General features: G+C 43.7%; 1 protein-coding gene across 1 annotated transcript in view; it reads left to right on the forward strand.

The window, feature by feature from the left end:
- Window positions 1-17,478, forward strand: part of LOC107284617 (rho GTPase-activating protein 20-like) — a 28,647-nt gene extending 11,169 nt beyond the window's left edge. Inside the window, exons 4-14 of the mRNA XM_015812708.1 lie at window positions 4,677-4,718; window positions 5,162-5,246; window positions 6,403-6,480; window positions 7,452-7,518; window positions 9,605-9,793; window positions 11,090-11,265; window positions 11,771-11,932; window positions 13,049-13,158; window positions 13,930-14,119; window positions 14,783-14,900; window positions 15,770-17,478. Of these exons, the coding sequence (XP_015668194.1) occupies window positions 4,677-4,718; window positions 5,162-5,246; window positions 6,403-6,480; window positions 7,452-7,518; window positions 9,605-9,793; window positions 11,090-11,265; window positions 11,771-11,932; window positions 13,049-13,158; window positions 13,930-14,119; window positions 14,783-14,900; window positions 15,770-17,454 (2,902 nt within the window). The 3' untranslated portion in view covers window positions 17,455-17,478. The remainder of the gene's footprint in view (window positions 1-4,676; window positions 4,719-5,161; window positions 5,247-6,402; window positions 6,481-7,451; window positions 7,519-9,604; window positions 9,794-11,089; window positions 11,266-11,770; window positions 11,933-13,048; window positions 13,159-13,929; window positions 14,120-14,782; window positions 14,901-15,769) is intronic.
- The last annotated feature ends 3,753 nt before the right edge of the window (window positions 17,479-21,231 follow it).

Raw genomic sequence — 21,231 nt, forward strand, 5'->3', positions numbered from 1 at the left:
GCCCCTCTGAGAAAGAAAGGGTTTCCTGCAGGGGAAACAAAAAGGTTAAGTATTCCCTCGAGGCTTGTGAGGGTATTTATCATAAAACATATTTTCTTTTTTTTTAAACAAATTTTATTGGTTTTTTAATTTCTTAAAACAAAGTATTCAGGACACACTGTAGTGCTGGGTAATCAAACATCCTAGAACAAAACATATATACATAGTACAATCAATACATCAAATATTCCCTCTCTTTTTCCCTCAAATAGCATAGTATATTTAAAATATCCAGTTCTAGCTTAAATTTATTCAGCCTGAACCTGTTTTAAAGTTTTATAAATTTACAATACCATAATCAAATTAACTTTAAATAAAGACATTTTCAATTCAAATATCCCTTCCAAGTATATTCTACTTTCTTAATTTTATCAAAATCTTATTTGTTTCTTCTTCCACTAATCTCCCCTATTTAAAGTAAAATATTAATCTATCCTATACCTATCTAATCCATCAATTAATCAATCTCTTTAAGCTGACAAGATAATATCGGAACTTAAATCCTTTCAACCCATTAAACAGAATTCAAATCTCATCCAGTTAATTATCATAACTAATAACATCCATATCATCAAAGAATCACATCATCTTATTAAATTTCAATTAATTAATAATTCAATTCAAATCTAAAACATCTTTTCAATTTTCTTCATTCCATTACATAATAATTTTCATACAAATGAACCTAACATTCTAAAAAATACATTCTTAATATTCTAGATTACCTTTAATCCATTATATAAAAATATCTCATTTTTAAAGAAAAATATTGATCTATCCTAGACATATCTAAATGTGTATATCTATCTATCTATTCTATACATGTCTAATCCATCAATTAATCAATCTCTTTAAGCTGACAGAATAGTATCAGACCTTAAATCATTTCAATCCATTGATCAGAATTCAAATTTCATCCAGTTAGTTATCATAGCTAAACATCCATGTTATAAAACAAACAAGTCATCTTATTTAATTAACATTCAATTAATTAATTCAATCCAAGTCTAAAACATCTCTTTACTTCAAACTCATAATCTTAATCCTTACATCAGTCCATAATTCTAGGTTGCCTTTAATCCAATACATAAAATTTTAAATTTCATTTTTCAATCTTATTCTAGCTTTCCTCTTATGCCAGGCAGGTTTCCATAGCAAAGCTTCCCTTCCAGGTGATGAATCTCTTTTTGTTGCTTGTAGTGTCATTTGATTTGATGAAAACCATCTTGGTCTCTGCATTGGCCCTCTGTTTCTCTTGTCCATAAAGCCTCGTTGCTTCAGAAGTCTTTGCTTTTCCTGGTCTTCAAAGCCATAGGTGGACTGCTTATAGGGCAAGATAAAATTCTCTTTATTCTCAGTTAAGTCCTCTTCTTGTATAATCTGTTTTGTAGAGTAGTCAGGTGTAATCTGAGAGTCAGTTTTAAGGTTTAAAGTAGGAGTTCTGGCTCTTAATTCTGTAGTAAACTCTTTTATTGTAGTGCATATTTCTTCTTTAGCCTCATAGATCTTTTCCTGTATAAGTTTACAATTTAAATGTGGTTGAGGCTTCTCCGTTTTAACAATAGTTGAAGAGAAATCCTTTTTTCTTTTTCTTTTTTTCTTTTTTAGTGGAGGCTACAGTTGAAAAGTATCCACCTCCACAAATCCCACAGCTGGCTCAAATTATCTTTTCTCTTGAAAAATAGTTTGAAGGCCAAAACCATCTCATCTCCAAATAGTCAACAATTCCAATATTAACTTTTGACCAGTAGATGTCCTCAGTAAGCTAAAAAGACTTTTTCAAACGCCATTTTTTTCCTTTTTTCTATTTTTTAAAGAAAGAATGGAAAAAGAAATACTCTACCAATATAATACCGCTCCAAAAAAAACAACAACAATTTTTTCTGTACCTCAACGTGGATAGAGATAAAATATAGTCTTTAAAAAGGTTTTAATCTGTTCTTTTGTAAAACGCCTTTGTTCCCACACATACAAAAGCCGCTTTTTCCAGACAGGGAAATAATTCCAACGAAGCTTTTGCAGGCAAAAACAACATAGGGTGAAGAGAGGAACAAAAAGGGTCTCACCCGGATCATCCGCAGTGGGTCTATTGCGCTTAGGTGTCAGTGTGACTTTCGGCTGGTGCAGCAGGGTGATCTGCCATCTTGCAGGCCGATCTTTGCTCCGTCGGCCCTAAGGAGATAGCTGGAGACACGGGTTAAGCTGCCACCCTCCCCTATCTACCAGCAAGCCTCCTCCTCAGTGGTCGCCCCTCCAGGGTGACTTTTGACCCCCTAGGGGGTCTACCAGCGAAGGAAATTCCGGACATGCGGAGACAAGTCTCCAATCACGTCCGGCATCACCGCGTACCGGAACCGGAAGTCGTAAAACGTATTTTCCATGCTGACAGCGTCGAGGAATTTAAAATCCACGCATAATCTAAGAGCCATCTTTCTTTTCCTTGAAAAGTACGGGAGCAGCCACAGGTGATTTGGCTGGCTGAATGAAACCCCGAGCCAAGTTTTTATCGATGTACTCCCTCAGTTCTTTCATCTCTCTGGGTGTCATAGAGTACATTTTTGGTTTTGGGAACTTGGCATCGGGCAGAATTTCAATAGCACAGTCCAGGGCCTGATGTGGGGGAGAGGATGCCACATTTCTTCTCACTAAATGCTTCCGCCAAATCACGGTATTCTGTGGGGACCAGTTGAATCCCCGACAATTTTTCAGCTACAATCTTTAGGGTCTCGGGCTCCCCTCGAAACTCGCTGATGGCCAGTGTCTGTGTTTTGACAGTGGCAGGTGGGAGGAGTCCTGTCCCCAGTCTTCTGCATTCCCTCCTCCCACCAGATGTTAGGGTGCCATTTATCGAGCCATGCTAGCCCCAAAATTACTGCTTCGGTCATCTTCGTAATCACTACAAAACAGATGCTTTTCCAATGCCGACCCATTTCCAAATGCACAGGTTCAGTTAGGTACATGGCCGGGACACCTCCGATGAGGGACCCGTCAGCCTGCTCAACCCTCATGGGCAGGGGCGATAGCTTGGCTCAGATACCCAGTTTGAGTATGGTGGGTAAGTTAATTAAGCACCGGGTGCATCCTGAGTCTATTAGGACGTTCAAATTCAGGTGAGCCTCTATTTTGGGCACTACAAACCTGGTGGGAATGGCAAAATAGGGAATGGGCTGACTCACCATGGAGTCCTCCTCGCCTTCCTTGTCACTGTTGTACGGTGCTGGCATTTGCTGTAGCTCAGATTGGGGTTTGGCTTCGAGCACGGCGGGAGGGGAGGCTTCAACACCCAAGTCTTGACGTGCCCAGTTGTTTTTCTCTCTTCCCCCTCTGGGAGCTCTTCGTAGTTTTGCGGCAGCAACTGGTATGCTCCTGGGTTGAAAGAGAGGAGCTGGGCACTCCACAGCACAGTGACCCATCTGATCACACCAGTAGCATTTGATAGGAGCCCTGGCTGGTGCTGGGGAGATGTTGGTGGCTGCAGAGGCTTGGGGACGTCAGCCATAGAGGTGTTTTTCTTGGACACGTGGCGGCTTGGGTTCGGTGGTGCTTGACTTTCGGGGGTGGTCCAGTATCACTGCCATACAGTACCACTCACGCAATAGGTTAGGAAGACCTCGAATGATGTAGGCTTGAAGCAAGTCACGATCTAACCCATTTGAAGTAGTTGATCAATGACCGCTCAGGCCACTGCCTTGGCTGATTAGCAACTCTCCTGAACTCACAGATGTACTCCCTTGCGGGGCGACCTCTTTGCTTCAGGTGGTGGATTTCTTTCTCAGCCAGTAGGACTCAGGATTCATCTTCAAACTGACCCCTCAGTTCAGTGGTGAGATTCAAATATGTAAACAGTTGGTTCTCTGTGTGGATGCCGCTTCCGGAAGTCCATTCTGGGCCTGGGCAACAAAAAATTAGCTACTGATTCTGCCAAAGTGGTGCGAACTGGCTGAATCCCACCACTGCCTCAGTTGCTCCATGAATAGATTAATGTCGTGCAATTCAGGAGCTCCTTCACCCCTCTAAATTTGCCATCACAGCATTCACCATCATAGCCCCATCCAGGTAGGCATAAGCATAGCAATCGAAATGAGCCCACACCTGGTTGAAGAATAAGGTCAGCTTCTCGGGATCCCCATCAAAGATGGGCTTGATGGGAGGCGGCTCGAACTTCAGTGGAGCCTCCTGTACCTGCTGCTGGGCTTGGGCAGCTTTCTGGACTTGGGTGGCTTGCTGGTCCTGGGGATGTAGCCGAACCACTCTCCAGACTTCTCTTGGCTGAACTCTGAGACTGGCATCCCAAGGCTGTGGCAACAAACTTGGCTGGAACACAGAGCTTGGTATCACAGCTATTTGGGGGATGGGTGAAATGGCATGGGCTCCAGCGGTCAGGCTGGGACTCCGGCAAGGTGGGGGAAGAGATGGGAAGTTCTTGGCATTTCCCCCCCATGGCACTCACCTCTTGGGCAACAGGGATGATATCCCTCACCTTCCAGCTCTATTCTATTCTAAGTATTTCCTCCTTGACAGAAGCAGAACCAAGAGCCATCTCACACCTAACATTTGGGGCTTTGCAGATTAATATAGTAAAGTTGACAAAATCTATGTGATATTGTCCTACCTCAATGTTTTTTCTTTCTTTCCAGCTCTTCAGAAGTGAAGGAAAGATGGCTGTCCGTGCTGCTCTGGTATGAGATGTGTTCTTCCTTCTTTTCTGCTCTGTGTTATTGCATCCTGAAGGAAGGCCCTGCCAGTGTACCAAGAATGAGATGCCCTGCCTTTATTTGTGCTCCCTATTTTTACATCCTAGAGATAAAAGGATACCTAGATTGTAAAAATGGGAAACGCCAGCTTCATTTTATGACATACTTGCTCCTTCCACCCCACCCAATAGTGACCGTCCCCATTTTAGTCCATTCTGGGCATTCATGAGGTAGGACATCATCTGGGCCAATCCTCATCTTCACCTAATGGCATCCCAATGGAATCTTGGTGGGAGTTCCCGAGTTCCCAGGCAGAGGAATAGTAGAATTCTTTGGAGGACTTTAAATAGCTTTTTTCTATTCAACTTAATACAATTATTCTGTGCAGCACAACATTTCTGAACTCACCATCAATATTTAAATTACAGGCACATCTATGAAATGAAGCAGACTGAGTACCACCAAAGTTTTCCCATGCAGATTTTGGTGATGGACAGGGAGAAAAACTCTTCTGTGAGTAATAAACAAATTGTTGTTGTTGTTAAAAGCTGAAAGAAAAATTGCAACTTAAACTAATGAATGAGGGGATCCAAGCCTCCAAAATAACATCAATAGATGGAGAACTTCTTCTAGCCAAAATTTAATTGTCTTTCCATCATTAAAAAGTGTTAAATATATTTGAAAAATCAGGGAATTTAAATTCAACCCCTGCTTCCATGTTAAGAATGACACTTTAGAATCACAGATAAATGTGTTGGCCTTTTTTGTTTATTTGTTTGTTTAAGTACTTGGGCAGAAGAAAAATGTTAATACCAAGTTTTTGTTAATGCCATCTTCAAAATCATTCTACAACTGCAAGAAGAATTTGAATGTGGCCATAGCAGCAAAGTTCAGACTTTTGCAAGCAGTGATGATCTCTGTGATGCACCATGGAAGTGAAAGTTGAACTTTGTAGAAGAGGATAAGAAGAGTACTGACATTTTTGAATGCTGATATTGGAGAAGACTCCCGAGAGTACTATGCATAGCCAAGAAACAGGCACATGGATTGTTAGACAAATCAAACCAGAGTTCTCACTTGAGGCACAAGTGCCCAGGCTCAAATTATCCTACTTTGGGCACATCTGCAAAGATCCAGTTCTCTAGAGAAAGCTTTGATGTGGGGAAAGATGGAAGGAAAGAGAAAAGAGGACATGCAACATCAAGGCAGACAGAGTTGATTCAAGTGGCAATGGGAACTCCACTGGGTGATCTGAGGAGCCACATTGGGCATAGATCATCCTGGAGTTGGTTGCCAGAGTTAGTGTTGACTTGATGGCACATAATATTTAATCAATCGATCAACATTTCAGAATGACTATATATTCAATTAAAATTTTGTTTTTAAAAATTTGGATCTGCTGTATTAGCCATTTCTGAAGCTTCCAGATTACAGAGTCTAAAGCTCCTTTTCATTGCTGTAGAAAGCCAAGGGATTCTTCAAGATGGATATTGCTAATCTACAAGTCCTTTGGAATTCGGAACTGGAATATCATAATGTGACAAATTAGTGATCTTATATGTTAAAGAATATTGCTGTAAATATGTTTCATATGATGATATTAATTCATTAAAATATTCTTTTTCAGAAAGGAATAGGAATTATTACAATGTTTATTTGTTTTATTCAGAACACTGCATTAAGCATCTCCAACATGGAAACTGCTGACAATATTATCAAAAAGACCACAGAACAGTTGGGGGTTCCTGTAAGTATAAGTGTAACATCCTGTCAAAAATGGTTCAGTGATATTGGTGGGGAGAGGAATGGCTCCCGTTTTTCTTTAGAGAGAGAGAGAGAGACCACAGATCCAGATGTCCAGTTGGATCTGTCCATTTGGGTTCATACTTACCCCACAAAGAAAGTCAGCTGAAGTAGAGAAAGTATTGAAGTGTCTTCATTAAAATCCACTTTGCAAAATCCCTAGGTGCTGGATACTTCACAAAGAAACAGATGGTTGTCCCACATAAATCATAACATATCATATTAAGGTAACTTGTGCACAAGCAATTATGCACAAGTATTGTCCTGTGTGACATTTTTGGCCTGGCTCAGTTGAGCCAGTGGCTGGTCAAATGTTCTCTTTGAGGACAGCTGGGAAGTTCTTGAAAGGGCCACTGTAAGGAAGTCTCAGATTAACTATTTGTATGTCGGAATGAGTAGTGCCCTCATGGAAAGCTAGGCTGTATTACTCATACATCAGCGTAACCGACATGCACAACTCTTGAGATGAATTTCACCGGGAGGATCAGAAAGGGCAGAGCTCCTGTCCTAAAAGCCTTTTCCAAATTGTCCTTTTCACAACTATGAGAGGATGGAGTTGCAAGCTATATTTATTGTTGTTGTATGTGTATGTTTGTGTAAAATTAAAGAATGGTTCACTGATCCAGTTGTGCTCGCTCTGAAAGCCTTTGCATAAATGAGGTGAAATGCAGTGCAGCACACCTGGTGGATTTTTGTTTGGACTTGTATCTTCCTGACTCTTTGTCTTGCCATTTCCTGCATTTTTCCCTTCCTTCCAAGGGATTGTTTTCCATGAGATTTATAATCCTGGGTTTCCAGATTCCCTCCCTCCCTCCTTCCAAGCCTGGCCTGTTTATTCTTATATTGTTTTGCATTCAATTGCTCTACTCCTTCCGCAACTTGATCTTCACTAGCCTTCTATCTTTCCATTCACAGGGTAGACCAAGTGACTATCACCTGTGGGTTATTTCAGGAAGGGACAATCCTGCATACCCCCTGATTGGTAAGAACTCTTCCTTTCTTGAATGGAGATGGGAGTGTGGAGAATATTTGCAACTTCAGCTGGTATTGGTGGTTCACCTTAGCTGAGTTGGGGTAGAATTACCTAAATCCACAATGCTTTCAAAAGATCTCATCTGTATTCTTCTAGCCAAAAAGCCTTCTTGTTAGTGCAATCAAAATCACACACACACAAGAGTCCTATTGGTTATAGACAAGGGGTAGAAAATATGTGGCCCTTCAGATGTTTTTGAACCACCGCCTATCAATCAATCAATCCCAGCCAGCAGGGCAGAGACATATGGTCCTGATGGTATAACAACACTGGGGGTGTTGTTACTTCTCCATGTATCTAATGCAACCTTGAGCCTTAGTCTGGATTGACAGCTAAGTGAGAAGAAGTCCAAAAGCTTTTCCTGTTGAAATGGAGGACAGGCCAAGAGGGAAATGACCTGTTCCATAGGATTCTTTCTCAGAATTCCTAAAGACTGTTTCATAACTACCAAAGGACTATAATTGGGACTATGACCTCTGGAGCCAAAACAGGAGAGAAGACCTCTATTGTCAAAAAAAGCAATGTGGTCTCTACGGACCAATTTGGGCCTTTCCCTTCAAAGCAGTCCCTGTGGCGCAGCCAACCAATGAGCCCATCACAACTGCCTGCAGTGGGAGCCCTTGCGAGAGAGTTGTGGGCTCAAAGGGAGTCTCAGGAACTGGAACTCAAATAGTGCAGGGTTTGGGATGGGTGGAAGCCTTGAGGTGGGGTCTACACAGGAAGGGTTATTCTGGTGGGTAACTGCCCTGTCTTTATGTAGACAAGACCTTCACAGTCATGCCACCATGAGTTTATGGAAGAGAAGAGCTGCCCACTGCTGCTTTGTGGCCTCCTATGCCTTTCTTTAGAATGCCTGACTGGGGTTCCCAGGAATTCGCTTCATTAGCACAGGCAAATTCTGTTCCATATTGTACAGTGAGAACTAAGCCCCAGGGGTATCCTCAAAGAGATGGGGATTTAAACGAAATTCAGGATGGTGCTGGTGACTGCACAGTCAAGCTCCTGCTCCTTTTTTACATGCATCACCCCTGCTGAGCCCTTTCTTCAGTTGGGTGGAAGAAGCTCAGCACTGAGACCATGCCAGTCCAATAAAGCTATAACAAAAACATTAGAGGACATCATGCTCTTTAATATTTACCCCTCTTACATTTCAATTTCCACATCCCATCACAGACCCCTCTGATGACATTGCAGACCCCTAGGGGTCCACGGACCACTAGTTGAGAACCACTGTGGTAGGGAATGGGATGGGCACCAGGGGCTGCGTTGGCAGGCACATTTCTATGCTCTCCTCTGGATTGAAGCCCAGAGGCTTGTGGCAAGAAAAAAATGTGGTTTTGTATATTCCGGTTGTTGGGTGGTTGGCAGCAATTGTCCCTCTTTGCACTGCCCTTTCTTTCAACAGTTGTGTACATGAATATTTCTCCTTTCTTAAAGTCAGAACATTTGGGGAAGCTTCTCAAAAGTGGATCAGTGGTGGAGGGTTTTTGGAAGGGAATGGTGGGACTTCATCTAGTTGTGACGCAAACAATTGTTTGCTCTGCAGCCACACATCCTTATCAGGAAAATCCTGCTGTCAAGGAAAGATTATTATTATTTTTTCCCCTTTAGCTTCAGCCTCATCTCATTTCCTCATTCAACTGGCTTGGGCCACCTGACATTCTGCAGATATACATACTCAGCAGAAGTCAGGGAGTCTCCTGTGCAATTCAGGATGGGATAATTCAGCTGATGGCAGTTTAAAGTGAATGGGGTCAAGCCAATGATAAAATCAGACCTCTGAGGACCAAGGGTTATTCCCTGACTTGATTTGACCAGTAACTGCAGTGGGCCTTCCTGGGCTGATCAGTTGGATCTCCTTCCCCTGGGCACTGGACATGGGGGGGGAGGGTGATGTCTAGGCTCAGCCTCCTTTAGTCATATGGACTAGAATCCCAGTCGGTCAATTCTTTGCTGCGTTTTATTTCCCAAACTTAAACTTTGCCAGGCCTCTTTGTCTTCAGTAGATGATGCAACTAGCCTGTTGTTGCCATAGGACATGAGCATCCCTTCAGCATTATCCTGGGTTGCCTCCGAGGCTCCAAGGACCAGTTGCGAGGCCCTGGCAATGGCGTGCTGCTTCCTGATGAGTACGAAACTTCACTGCTGCACCAGCTGCCCAGGGACCAGCAGTGCCAGTTTATCCTGAAGCCCAAACCCCAGGCTCCAGTGCAGTTGCGGAGAGGTAAAATGTCTGTTAGGGTCTTCCAGATGTATGGCAGATGTATGGCAGAACCCAGAATAATAGAAGAAATAGAAGTAGAAAGAGCCCCCTTAAACAATATGGGTTCTGAAATGTCACTTGCTGGGAGGAAGCTTGAGGTCTCCTGTTATAATGTTGCCCAGGGCTATGTAAAGATTCAGAGCCACAGGGTGAAACACTCTTGCTCAGCACACTCCCACTGTCACTTTAAGGCCATTTTCTCAACATGGGTGCGAGATTCTCTTCACTTTGCCAGCATTCCACTGGAAGCCATGACTGTGTCTGCAAAGACAACCTGAGAAAGCCATCCAAGCAGCCCCATGGCTCTGGAGAGCTGGGCTGCCCCAACCCTTTGCAGAGGCTGCCTGGCCATTAATGGCATGTTTGGCAACTTGTGAGCCTCTTTGACCACACAGGCTGACTTAATGCTTACTGTGCCTGTGGTCTAATCAGGCTGAGGAAGATGTCACCACCCCCATCCTATTAGGGAAATGTTTCTCAGGTAGAAGTGGGTCTTCTCCAGCAGGCCAAATCCAGGGAAAAATTGAGGTTCTGACTGTTGTTTGTGAAGGCCATCCAAGTGCTCTAGAGCTGGAGCCTCCAATTATTCTCTTCTTCTGGTGCCAAATCAGCAAGCCCCATTTTTTTCTCTGGGGTGGGGTGGAGCAGGGAGGGCACAACAAAATGTTCATCAAGGAATCAGGTATAGGGAAATCTGAGGGTTTCTTGGCTCAGGGACATTTTTCCAATCAAGTTCAACCCTCTTACTGTCCTGCTGGGGTTGGTTTAGCACTTTAGAAAACGGTTTGAAGTCTGATCGTGAGTTCTTTGTTATCCTTATCTTGATTAAAAAGCATGGTTGGGAAGGTGGACAGAATGAAATCCAATTAAATAAAAAGACTGCAGAATACTCTCGTGGTGAAGATGCTAGGCTGGGACTATAGAAAAATCTGAGATGGAGATTTCTGGACAATTTTGAACAGTTGCTCTTTCTCAGTTCAACCCAGCAGGCAGGGTTGTTATTGTGGATAGAAAATGAGAGGTAATCCCCATGTGCACTGCCTTGACCTAGCAGAGATAAAAATCGGATAATAAATGGGATAAAAATTCAGTAATACATCACATTCATCAGGCAAGAAGTCCATCATTCAGCTCTTCGTGAGCCACTTTTAATTGCTTCAGTTGTTCCTTTGTGACCACCACTCTTCTTGACCAGTACCTGTCCTGAAATGCAAGGGCCATTTGACCACTTCCACCCATGTCCCTTTGTGCTCTCAGCCCCTTTGCAGAAACATTTCAAGCGCAAGAAGTCTCTGATCGACTGGGCTCTTCGGCGAAGTGTCAGCACACCAATGGGCAGTTCTGCCTCTCAGTCCCCAACCAACCCCCGAAAACTGTTTGGCTTGTCGTTAACATCAGTCTGTCCTGACGGAACTCTTCCCAAGCCCATCATGGTAAGATGTTCTTCTTGGTTTATCTATCAAAGTTTGAATTTGAAGGGGGTATGTTTTTATGAAAACTCCAACACAACCAAATTCTCCTGTCTCTTTAATGGCATACAGTTTTATCCATCCACCACTGTGGAGGGGAAGATGCGGGCACTCTAATCCTAGGGGTGTGGGGAGACCAGTGTTCTTCCTGAAGTCCTAGCATGGATGGGGCTTCACTCTTGAGATTCACCTGAGTGGAGACCAAAGCTCAACCGAAGACACCCCAGGGAAGGGGATGCTAAGAGTTGCATCTAATCTACTTCCCACCCTCTGGAAAAAGCAAATGGCTCTTGCTTTTGCCTGTTTTAATTAACTGGATTTCTTAGATAAAACCTTAGAGCAGAGTTTCTCAACCTCAACCATTTTAAGATGTATGGACTTCAACTTCCAGAATTTTCCAACCAGCACAGCCCAAAATTTTTGAGAAGTATTACAGTGATGGTGTGATCTTTGCCTTCACCACCTGCAGGACATTTTGTATCTGCTCTACCACGAAGGTCCTTCCACTCGGGGCATCTTCAGGCGCTCCGCCAATGCCAAGAATTGCAAGGAGCTGAAAGAGAAACTCAACTCGGGCAATGATGTCCAAGTGGATGGTGAATCTGTCTTCGTGGCAGCAGCAATCATTACGGTAAAGTGGGCCACCATAGGAGTTAAGAGTCATGTGAGAATTCAAAGTTCATGGAAAGCTGGTTTCCATAATTCCTAGGGAAAGAATTTCAGCAAGGTTTGGATGTACCAAGTCCAATGTAGCCCAAGGGTCTTGTGCTTCAGCTTTCTAGGAACCAAGGCCATCTGAAAGATGCTGCCTGCAGCAGAAACGAACACTGGTCCAACAGCTGCCTTGTTGGTACCCACCTGGAACATGGGCTGATGAGTTTGAACAGCTCAGAAAAGATTCTTTTCTCTCAGCAAAGAAGGGTGAAGCAGAAGATGATGGGCAGAGCAATTAGAGGTATCAGTTTCTGCTCCAATATGGGGAGGGAGAGATACCTTTGTCGAATACTTTATTTGACCAAATCTGATTAGACACACAAGGAATTTATCTCCAGTGCAGAAGCTCTCAAAGCAACATAATAATAATAATAACAATAATAATAATTAATAATAATAATAATAACAACAACAACAACAACAACAAGTAATAGTAATACTAATAAGAGGGAACAGTAAAGAAAGTAATAAGAAGGATAAATAATGCTACCACAGTCATACTACATGGGTAAATACACATAGACATTAGACAGCATTGTGAGAATTAGGTGTTCAGCAGAATGATAGGATGAGGGAAGAAACTGTCCCCGTGTCCAGCAGTTTTGGCATGCAATGCCTTTTAGCAGCATCGTGAGAGTAGACGCTGAAACAGTTGATGTCCAGGATGTGTGTGTGTGGGGGTGTCTGTAGATATTTTCTCAGTCCTCCTCCTGACCCGCGCAATATACAGGTCTTCTATGGAAGGCAGGCTGGTTGCAATTGTTTTTTTGCAGTCTTAACTCTCTGTTGGAGTCCTGTTTGGTGGCTGTACCAAACTGCCTTATGGGAGATGAGAAGAAGATGGCAACTCATCATCCACATGTGACTCTCAAGACCATTTTTGCCACCCTCAGATTGTGACTTCAGAATCCTGTGGCCAAATGGCTAATTCCTGAAGGCTGAATCGATAAAAGTGCTTTCAAAGAAAACTCAAAGCTAACTTGCTGATTGTGTGACTGACTAAACTACTCTGCGTGTGTGTATTTAAATTTAGGACTTTCTGCGAAACATACCTGACAGTGTTCTATCCTCAGACATGCACAATCTATGGATGGAAGCCATGGAGAAGGAAAGTCGAGCACACAAGATTGAAGCTATCCAGAGGTGGGTGGCACTTTCTCTCATCATCTTTGGCTTCACCCGTGACCTCAGGCCCAAATCAGGCACATATTGTGGGGGATGGACGCCTGTGTGAGGCTAGATTGTTACCACTTTCACACGCTCAGGGCATCACGTGCATGGAGCTGTTCAGAGCATGTGTATTCCACTGCTTGGGCAAGGTCATATCATGCATAACCTTTGGCAGGGAGGCCATATCATGCATAACCTTTGGCAACCTGTGAGCTGGCAATGCCTCTGAACAATGATTTCAGCGTCCCTCAGCATCTTCAGGCTGGCCAGGGCTGCTAAGAGCTGGGGTTCAGCAACCAGAGATTCCACTTCCCTGTGAAGTCATGAACCTAACGAGGCCTCCCCATAGTCTGTACCTTTCACTTTTCTACAGCTCAATGTTCTTGACACATTTCCACATGGAGGCCTGCTTGTTTTGCATCAGTCAGTTCAGATAATCAGTTGCTCAAGGGAGAAAAGCACCTGCCACTGTGCAGGAACTCTCTTCTTGTTCACAGAGTGGTGGCTTTTACTCTCTACCAGCAGGAGGGACAGGCCTTCCTGAGTTCTCCTCTTGGCATCCAGTTCTTGGAATTCTCCCCCAGAAGTCCAGTTTCCACTGAAGACTTCCAGACAGGAGAGGACCCCTGCTCAAGTCCCCCCACCAAACCAGTTCGCTTGAGGAGTCTCTGTGCCTGTGGGGATCTGCACACTGAGCACCCATGATTTCCAGAGGGTTCACCTTGGTCTCTTTTCTTTGGACAGCTTAGTGAAGCAGCTTCCGAAGGCCAACCTCCTTTTGCTCAGACACCTGTTTGGGGTCTTGCACCATATTGAGCGGAATGCGGTGGAGAATCAGATGAATGCCTTCAACCTGGCTCTTTGCATCGCCCCCAACATGCTGTGGCTTCCCAGTCCCACTGGACCCGAGGAGGAGAGCAAGTCAACCAAGAAGGTGACCTCTCTTGGGGTGATCTCATTTGTTCCCAAATCTGATCTTTCCAAAGGACAGCAGGTTTTCCTCTCTGCTAATATGTCTTCCCTCATCTATAGCCCACTGTGCAAGTCTTGAGGGGGAGTTTTGGACAGAAAAATGGGGGTCAAAGTTATTGAAGGCCACTCTGCATTTAAACAACTTCAGTGTATCTCAGAGCTGACAATCTGCTTTGGCTCTTTGCCACGCAGCCCGAGAAAAATCGCATGATGAAAACCTGACTTCCCCAACCTGCAGCCCAGGCAGGCTGGGCTCTGTGCCCCCTCTTTAGACCCTCCTGGCCATCAGTGGGAACGGCTGGAAATAAAGGGAGGGGGAGTTCAGCCCATCTGGGTCTCAGCAGTCTGGGCAAGGCTGGAGTCAGTCTAGCCTTAGGGTTGATACTTGAGCAGGGGGTTGGACTGGAAGACCTCCAAGGTCCCTTCCAAGTCTGTTACACTGTTATGTCCTGCTTCCCATTTACATTCAACCTGCGTAAACATGGATTGTTAGAGAAGCAAAAAGTGACCAAACATCCTGGCTTAGCCTGCTATGCAACTCAGGCCATTGTCTTCTTCAGTGCTCCCAGTACGAAAACCCAAGGCTGTTTCTCCCATTCTGACCTGGGACTGTTCCTTTTGGTAGGTGGCCATGTTGGTGCAATTCCTAATTGAAAACTCCGCTGAAATTTTTGGAGGGGACATTGCTTCCCTGTTCCAAAGGCCAGAAAAGAAAAAGTCCCAAAGTGTGGATGACTTACTAGGTAAGATTGTTGCTAGAGTATTAATTTATTCTATCTTTTCCAGGGGATACAAAGATGTGGGCCACATTTAACAACATTAACAAGGGCAGGGCCAACTGCAGAGGGAATTTTAAAAAATCAAGAAAGGCACTACAACTGCATGATGGCAATGTTGTCCTCTTTTTATGTGCACTGCATGTTCAGTACATGTGGAAAGAGGGTGGGGCTTCAACCATGAGCTTGCAGCTATCATCTTGACTTTTGCCACACCCATACAAACACACACACACACACACACATACACACAGAGGGACAACTCAAAACAAGAGTCTTTCAAATGTCTCATATTCTCAGAACCTGGTTCTTCCTTATTACATACCCTCATCAAAGCTTTTTAGTTGAACAGAAACTGCAGATGGCCTACCCTAAAAATAGTATTCAAAATTAAAATCAGGCATATCCATAAGCAGCACTCTAAATCCATCAAGAGATGAACCATAAATTGTTCTTATTAAGCATCAACCAATCAGAAATAGGGGGAAAGATTTATTAAATCAGATTATCATATCACTAAAGGCCTCCTTATCTGGCTGTCACTCTGCAAGGACCTGGACAGGAAAAGAACCCAAGAGGAAATGGCCGCTTTCTGACAGGGTTGCATCTTTTATTGCTGAATTTGTATCTGCTTCTCAACAAGATGCAGTCGCACCATTGGAAATGTTCTTAGGCCATCCTGTGAAAACTCCTTTTAAAATAACGTGCTTCTTAGTAATTTACTCTCCACACACTGTCAGAAGATAATTGGGGTGGTGGGGGAGGGGCATTTTGGCAGGCTTAAGCAACAAATGCTCCCATCTTCTGTCCTTCAATGTTCTTTATTCCCTCTGCAGTTCAGCACAACGATTCCTCAGATGAGATGGAATATGCAACCGTTTACCAAGAAAGAGCCCAACAACATTATGGGTTTGAAGGAGATGATGGCCTGTTCAGCCCATCCGGAGGGCTGATTCTCAGTGAGGAACAAGAAGACTGGGATTTGTTCAGCGAGATCACAGCTTGCTACCAGAATAAAGCCAGGAAGAACGCAAGTACTGACAGTTATGACCGCCTCGAAGAAGAAAGTTCCTTCTGCTCTCTCGGCTCCATTAGTTCACTCAGCCCTGCAAGGAACCGATGTTCCTCAGAGCCCAGTGTTTGCCTGAGTTCTCAGTTTCCTGCCCAGGACCATGAGCCAGTGGCCCGGCAATCTAGTTGTGATGCCACCATCATGCATACCCATGGCGATTACATCCATAGGCTGAAGCAGTTGCAGCTGGAGAGTCAGAAGCTTATTGATGAAGGTTTGAGCCCTGGGCTGAGCAGAGCAAGGCAAAGCTTCTGGAGATCACCTCTGTGCAGCAACATGGCAAAGAAGATCAGCACTCAACAAACAAACTTGTCCAACCGATCCAGCTTCTCCAGCCTGTCTTCCATCACCACTTCTCCCTCAGCTTCCTCATTAAGCTCCCTAGACAGTGCATTCTCCTACTGCTCTGAGTCCTCTGCCTTCAGCCCCATGGATGTCTCGATCCTGCCATTCATGTTTGGTACTTCCACCAAACTCCATGCTTTGTCCCCCCAAATGTCTAAGAGGTCCTTGAAAGAATGGCACAAGCCCTTTACTCCTCCTTTGCCCTTAGGCCCTAGCAATATGGACTCTTGCACTGATAGACAAGTGGAGGATAAAGAAAAAAGGCACAGCAGAGGTGAGAGGCAGGTTTTCATGCCCCTTAGTGTGACTGGGAATCTAGGAAATGAGGACAATTTGGACAAAAACCAGCAGGAGTCTCAGTTCATTGAGATGCCCTCTCTGATTCTTGGAAGACACGGTTCTGAAGACCCTAACCACAGGGACCATATTCCTGAAGGCTCTGCTCCAGTGAACCAGCATGTACAGAGGGAGAAATCTGCCAAGCATTTAGAGGTCAAATGTGCAGAACCTGCTGTTCACAGTCAAGAGAGTTGGAAGCGCACCAAGATAACAGTGTACATGTCCGCCAAAGAGCGAAGTCCAAGTGATTCCCCAGTTGTGCCAGAGGAAGCAATTGTAACTATGAGCAACAAGGGTACCAGCTTGGATGGAAAATATAGTAACAGTGAAGCCACTTCCAAGAGCCTACAAACTGTACAAGTTCACATACCCCAGACAGTCTTTTATGGACAAAACACTCCTTTGGTACTCCATTCCATTTCAAGGAGGTACCACCAAGGAACTGTGGGGCGGTCATCACAGGAGAAGATTCTGCAAAGGGCTCCTCTGGCGGAAGACCCAGGGCAGCTGCCGACACATCCAGAAGGGAATCCCAGCCAGGAGAGCAATGGCACTTTCCACTTCTTTCTCCCAGCTTCCATTCGCAACACAGTCCGGGAATACTTCAGCCAGGACAATCCCAAAGACTTTGCCCCATCAGGAACAGAAATGGTGGAGAAGGAGCTGATCCGGAGCAAAGTCGAGTGGCTTAGAAGTCAGTCCTGCCCCAGCGTCCCAGCTGAGGAGCATAACAGCTTAATGTTTGCAGAGGAGACCTTTGTTTAAGGGCCCACACCTGGCAGGAGGGAGGGAGCGTGAAGGTCTTCTGTAAAATAAGGGATGGGAAGAATCTCACAGCTGCCTCAGCTGGCCCACATGCAGGACCTTCAACCAGCAGGACCTTTTTTCCAAGCTAGTCTTTTTCCTGCCAGGTACAAAGAACAGGAACTGTGTTCATCTGAGGCAGCATTTGTCCAGCACAATTTCCAGTGTATTGCTTGTAGCTGAAGTAGTTGAACATTTTCTAGCTTTACATCATGGAGAGATGAGCAGGAAGGAAGGAAGAAGAAAAAAACACACAAAAATGTTCAGTTTGATTCAAAAGTCACACCAAACCTAATAATGAACTAATAATTTTACCCTTCTAAAGTTTTCACAATTTTGTTTTGCATTTTTGAAAACACATTGAAAAATGCCACAAAGCTGTTATACTTCATTAACAATAGTTTGTTTCTTGGATGCATCACTTGGAAATTCAAAAGTTTTAGCTGCTATTCCAATCTCTTTCTTCTTCCCAGTTTATGTTTTCATCTTCTGCCTTTCCTTGAAGTTTCAGCCTTGTCCCTGGATCTATGTGTGCACGCACACACCTGTGTGTGTGTGTGACTTATGTCTGATGTTCTAGCATTGGTAAAGCCTGGCATGAACTCTTGAGATGGAGAAAGGCAGACTCCAGATGCAGCCCAAGTGTGGATAATCCCAAACTCCACCAAAGATGGGGGTAAGAAAAATGTCAGGAAACCCTTGTTTCATTTGCAATGCAGTGCAATATCTGCAAAGAATGGCAGTTTCCCTGCCATGCATTCTGGCAGTCTATCAAACTTCCCCATTTTGTTCCAGAGTCATGTGAAATTGTTCTTCCTGCCTTGGGTTGTAAGGCATCTTCACTTCTCCTACAGCCTTATGAAGGCAGAAGGAAAGCGCAGTTGTCAGCAGTCGACACAATGGGATTTTTGAGATTCTGGGTTGTTGTCATTCAACAATGAAGATGTAGATGGAAGTTTTTATAACACTGTTAAAACTGAGAATGTTTTAGTTTTGCACAATGTAGACTGGGATGGCTATAGGAATGGGGTCAAAAAAGTCAAGTTGTTAATCATGGCTATGCAATCAAAGCCCTGTTGTGAGTAAAAGCAAGGTGGGCTTTCATCACATATTATGGCGACCATCTTGACTTTTTTGACACCCTAGTGTGACCTAATGGACTTAAGTGTGTGAGTATGTGGCAAGGTAAGGTCTGTGAAAAGGTCTGTTGGGCAAGTAGGATTGAGACGGTGGACAATTGACTGTTTTCTACACTGGAGGATCTGCTAATCTGTCCCAGGAGATGCCAGGTTAGCAGAAGTTCATGAGTCCTTTTAAACACCATTCATTGGCTTCTGTTGCCCTTCTCCTGCACTATTTCCAAAGAAATGTAGTTCTTCATTAAACAGGAAGCATGTTTCTCACAATACTCTTGGTGTCAGAAGGAGTCCCCTCCCGTGAGCCCCGTGCTTTTCTTCCTCCACCAGCATGCCTTGGTGCCCTCAGCTATTCAGCAGAGATTGCCTGAGCATTTGTGTTGCTCCTCAGCCGAAGGGCTGATGATGTCCTGCACCTTAGAGTTCACTTTCCACCCATTACTGTTTCCAGGTTACTGTTAGCTTAATTTGCAGGCAGTCCATCCCTCCAGAGATATTGGGACCTAGAACTCCAAAGGCAGGAATTCGGGGGATGGAGGGCAGGACCTTTGCAGGGCCTATTTACAGAGAGGTGACCGTGATCTGTGGAAAGGAAAAGACATCTCTGGCTAGTGGAAAAGAGTGTGGGAAGAAAGAAAGAAAGAAAGAAAGAAAGAAAGAAAGAAAGAAAGAAAGAAAGAAAGAAAGAAAGAAAGAAAGAAAGAAAGAAAGAAAGAAAGAAAGAGCATTGAAGTTAGTAGAAGGAGAGGGTGGAAGTAGAGATTGCAGAAACAGAGAAAGGTTGTGGATTAAGATATTCTGGGAATTATTTACGATTTGGGGGGGTATGTATGTGTATATATATATCTAGCAGGAGCAAACTGCTTCTGTCCTGTTGCTGAGAGAAATGCAAGGCAGTCAATAGAGTTGATATTCACACAAAACATACACACACACATACACACACAAATAAAGATTATGTAGCAAAAGTAGTTGGATTGTGGAAAAACCCTCATTTTAAAAAAAATTTAAAGGCAGTTTTATTTGCCCCTAATAGTTGTGGACTAATCTTAAACATCTTTCATTTGCAAGCCAGGTTGGGGAGGGAGATGTTCCACAGGATGAGGTGCCCAAAAGAAGTTGAGATGGCTGCTGCGATCACACAGTCAAACCTCACTCCTTTTTTATGTGTGTCACACATGCAACACGTGTAAAAAAAAGGCTTTGATCATTCAGGCGCAACCGCCATCTTGATTTTCTTTTTAACCCCTGCTGAATAACCTTGAAGGTAGCAATTTGGTTTATATGAAGAACTTCTGTTTTCTTAAAAGCTGATTAAAACCCATTCCATTTCTCCTCTTTATTTGACATTGGAAGAAAAACAAATAATTCTTATAAATCTGTTTTTATTCATTTCTCTCCTTCCCAAGTTGGTCAGCTGTTGTGATTGGAAGACCAGTTATAAACCATCCACAGCCTCTTGCACATTAACTCTTTAAAGAGGCCATCTTTCGTTCATGACATTTCTAAGCTATTGTTGTAAATATTTAAATAAAAGAAATATGATTTTATTTGTCAAAATCCTGGCTCATTTTTCTCAATTCATATCCCTTAAAGCAGAACCCTTAATCAGCAAGGCTAAGAAGCAGGTAATTCAGCAATTCATCCAGCCTTGTGCTGCAGCTGCCAAAAAAGCCAATCTAGTCCTGGGCTACATCAAGAGGGATAATAGAATCAAAATCATGTGAAACGTTAGCACTGCTTTATACTGCTTTGTTAAGATCACACTTGGAATACTGTGTCCAGTACTGCTCACCACAATACAAAAAAGACACTGAGAGCCTAGAAAGAGTGCAGAGAAGAGCAACAAAGATGATAAGGGATCCAGAGGCTAAATTGTACATTGAATGGGAGCTAGGTATGTCTAGTTTATTAAAGAAAAGGATAAGGACTCCTGCTTTGGGCAGTGTTGGAGTCCAAGGCCCCTTCCAGCCCTATGATTCTATGACTCTATATAAGGGCTATATTATACCATTCAAAAAATTATTTTCCAGGGCAGACAATGTCTTCATGGATTCTTTTATCAGCACAGAAGTTTGAGTAACAACCTGAATAGGGATTCTGGCATCCAGAAGCACCAAAGTTCTCAGTCTCTAGAGACCTTTCTTGGTACCAGGGACACTCCCACCTCCCTTGATTTCATTTTTATTTTTTTACACAAAGTCTAAACCTGCTCAGAGGTCTATAAAGAGTCATACAGCTTTTTTGAGCTAATGGACACATCTGGCATGTGAGCACCATATCTCACTCTAACTCTTTCCCCATTTGGCCTGACATTTAGGACAGTTGGCTATGATCTGATGTTTTTAATACAAATTTTAAGAAGCACACTTCATCCATTAAGCCTACTGAACAGCTTTTCCCAGCACCTCAAAGGGCATCCACAGGAGGCATATGAGGTCTCTGGGCTGGGGATTGTCACCCAGGTCAAATGCTTTTTTTCTAAAAAAAAAAAAAAAAAAAAAGGTGCCAGAACTCACACACATTATGCAACCCGCCTTACCTACCCTACAAGGTTCCATCCAAAAAAGGTGCCGGAACTCTGTTCTGAGCATTCTATGAG

The sequence above is a fragment of the Protobothrops mucrosquamatus genome, unplaced genomic scaffold (assembly GCF_001527695.2).
Source record: "Protobothrops mucrosquamatus isolate PMUCROS unplaced genomic scaffold, P.Mucros_1.0 scaffold108, whole genome shotgun sequence".
NCBI classification, from domain to species: domain Eukaryota; kingdom Metazoa; phylum Chordata; class Lepidosauria; order Squamata; family Viperidae; genus Protobothrops; species Protobothrops mucrosquamatus.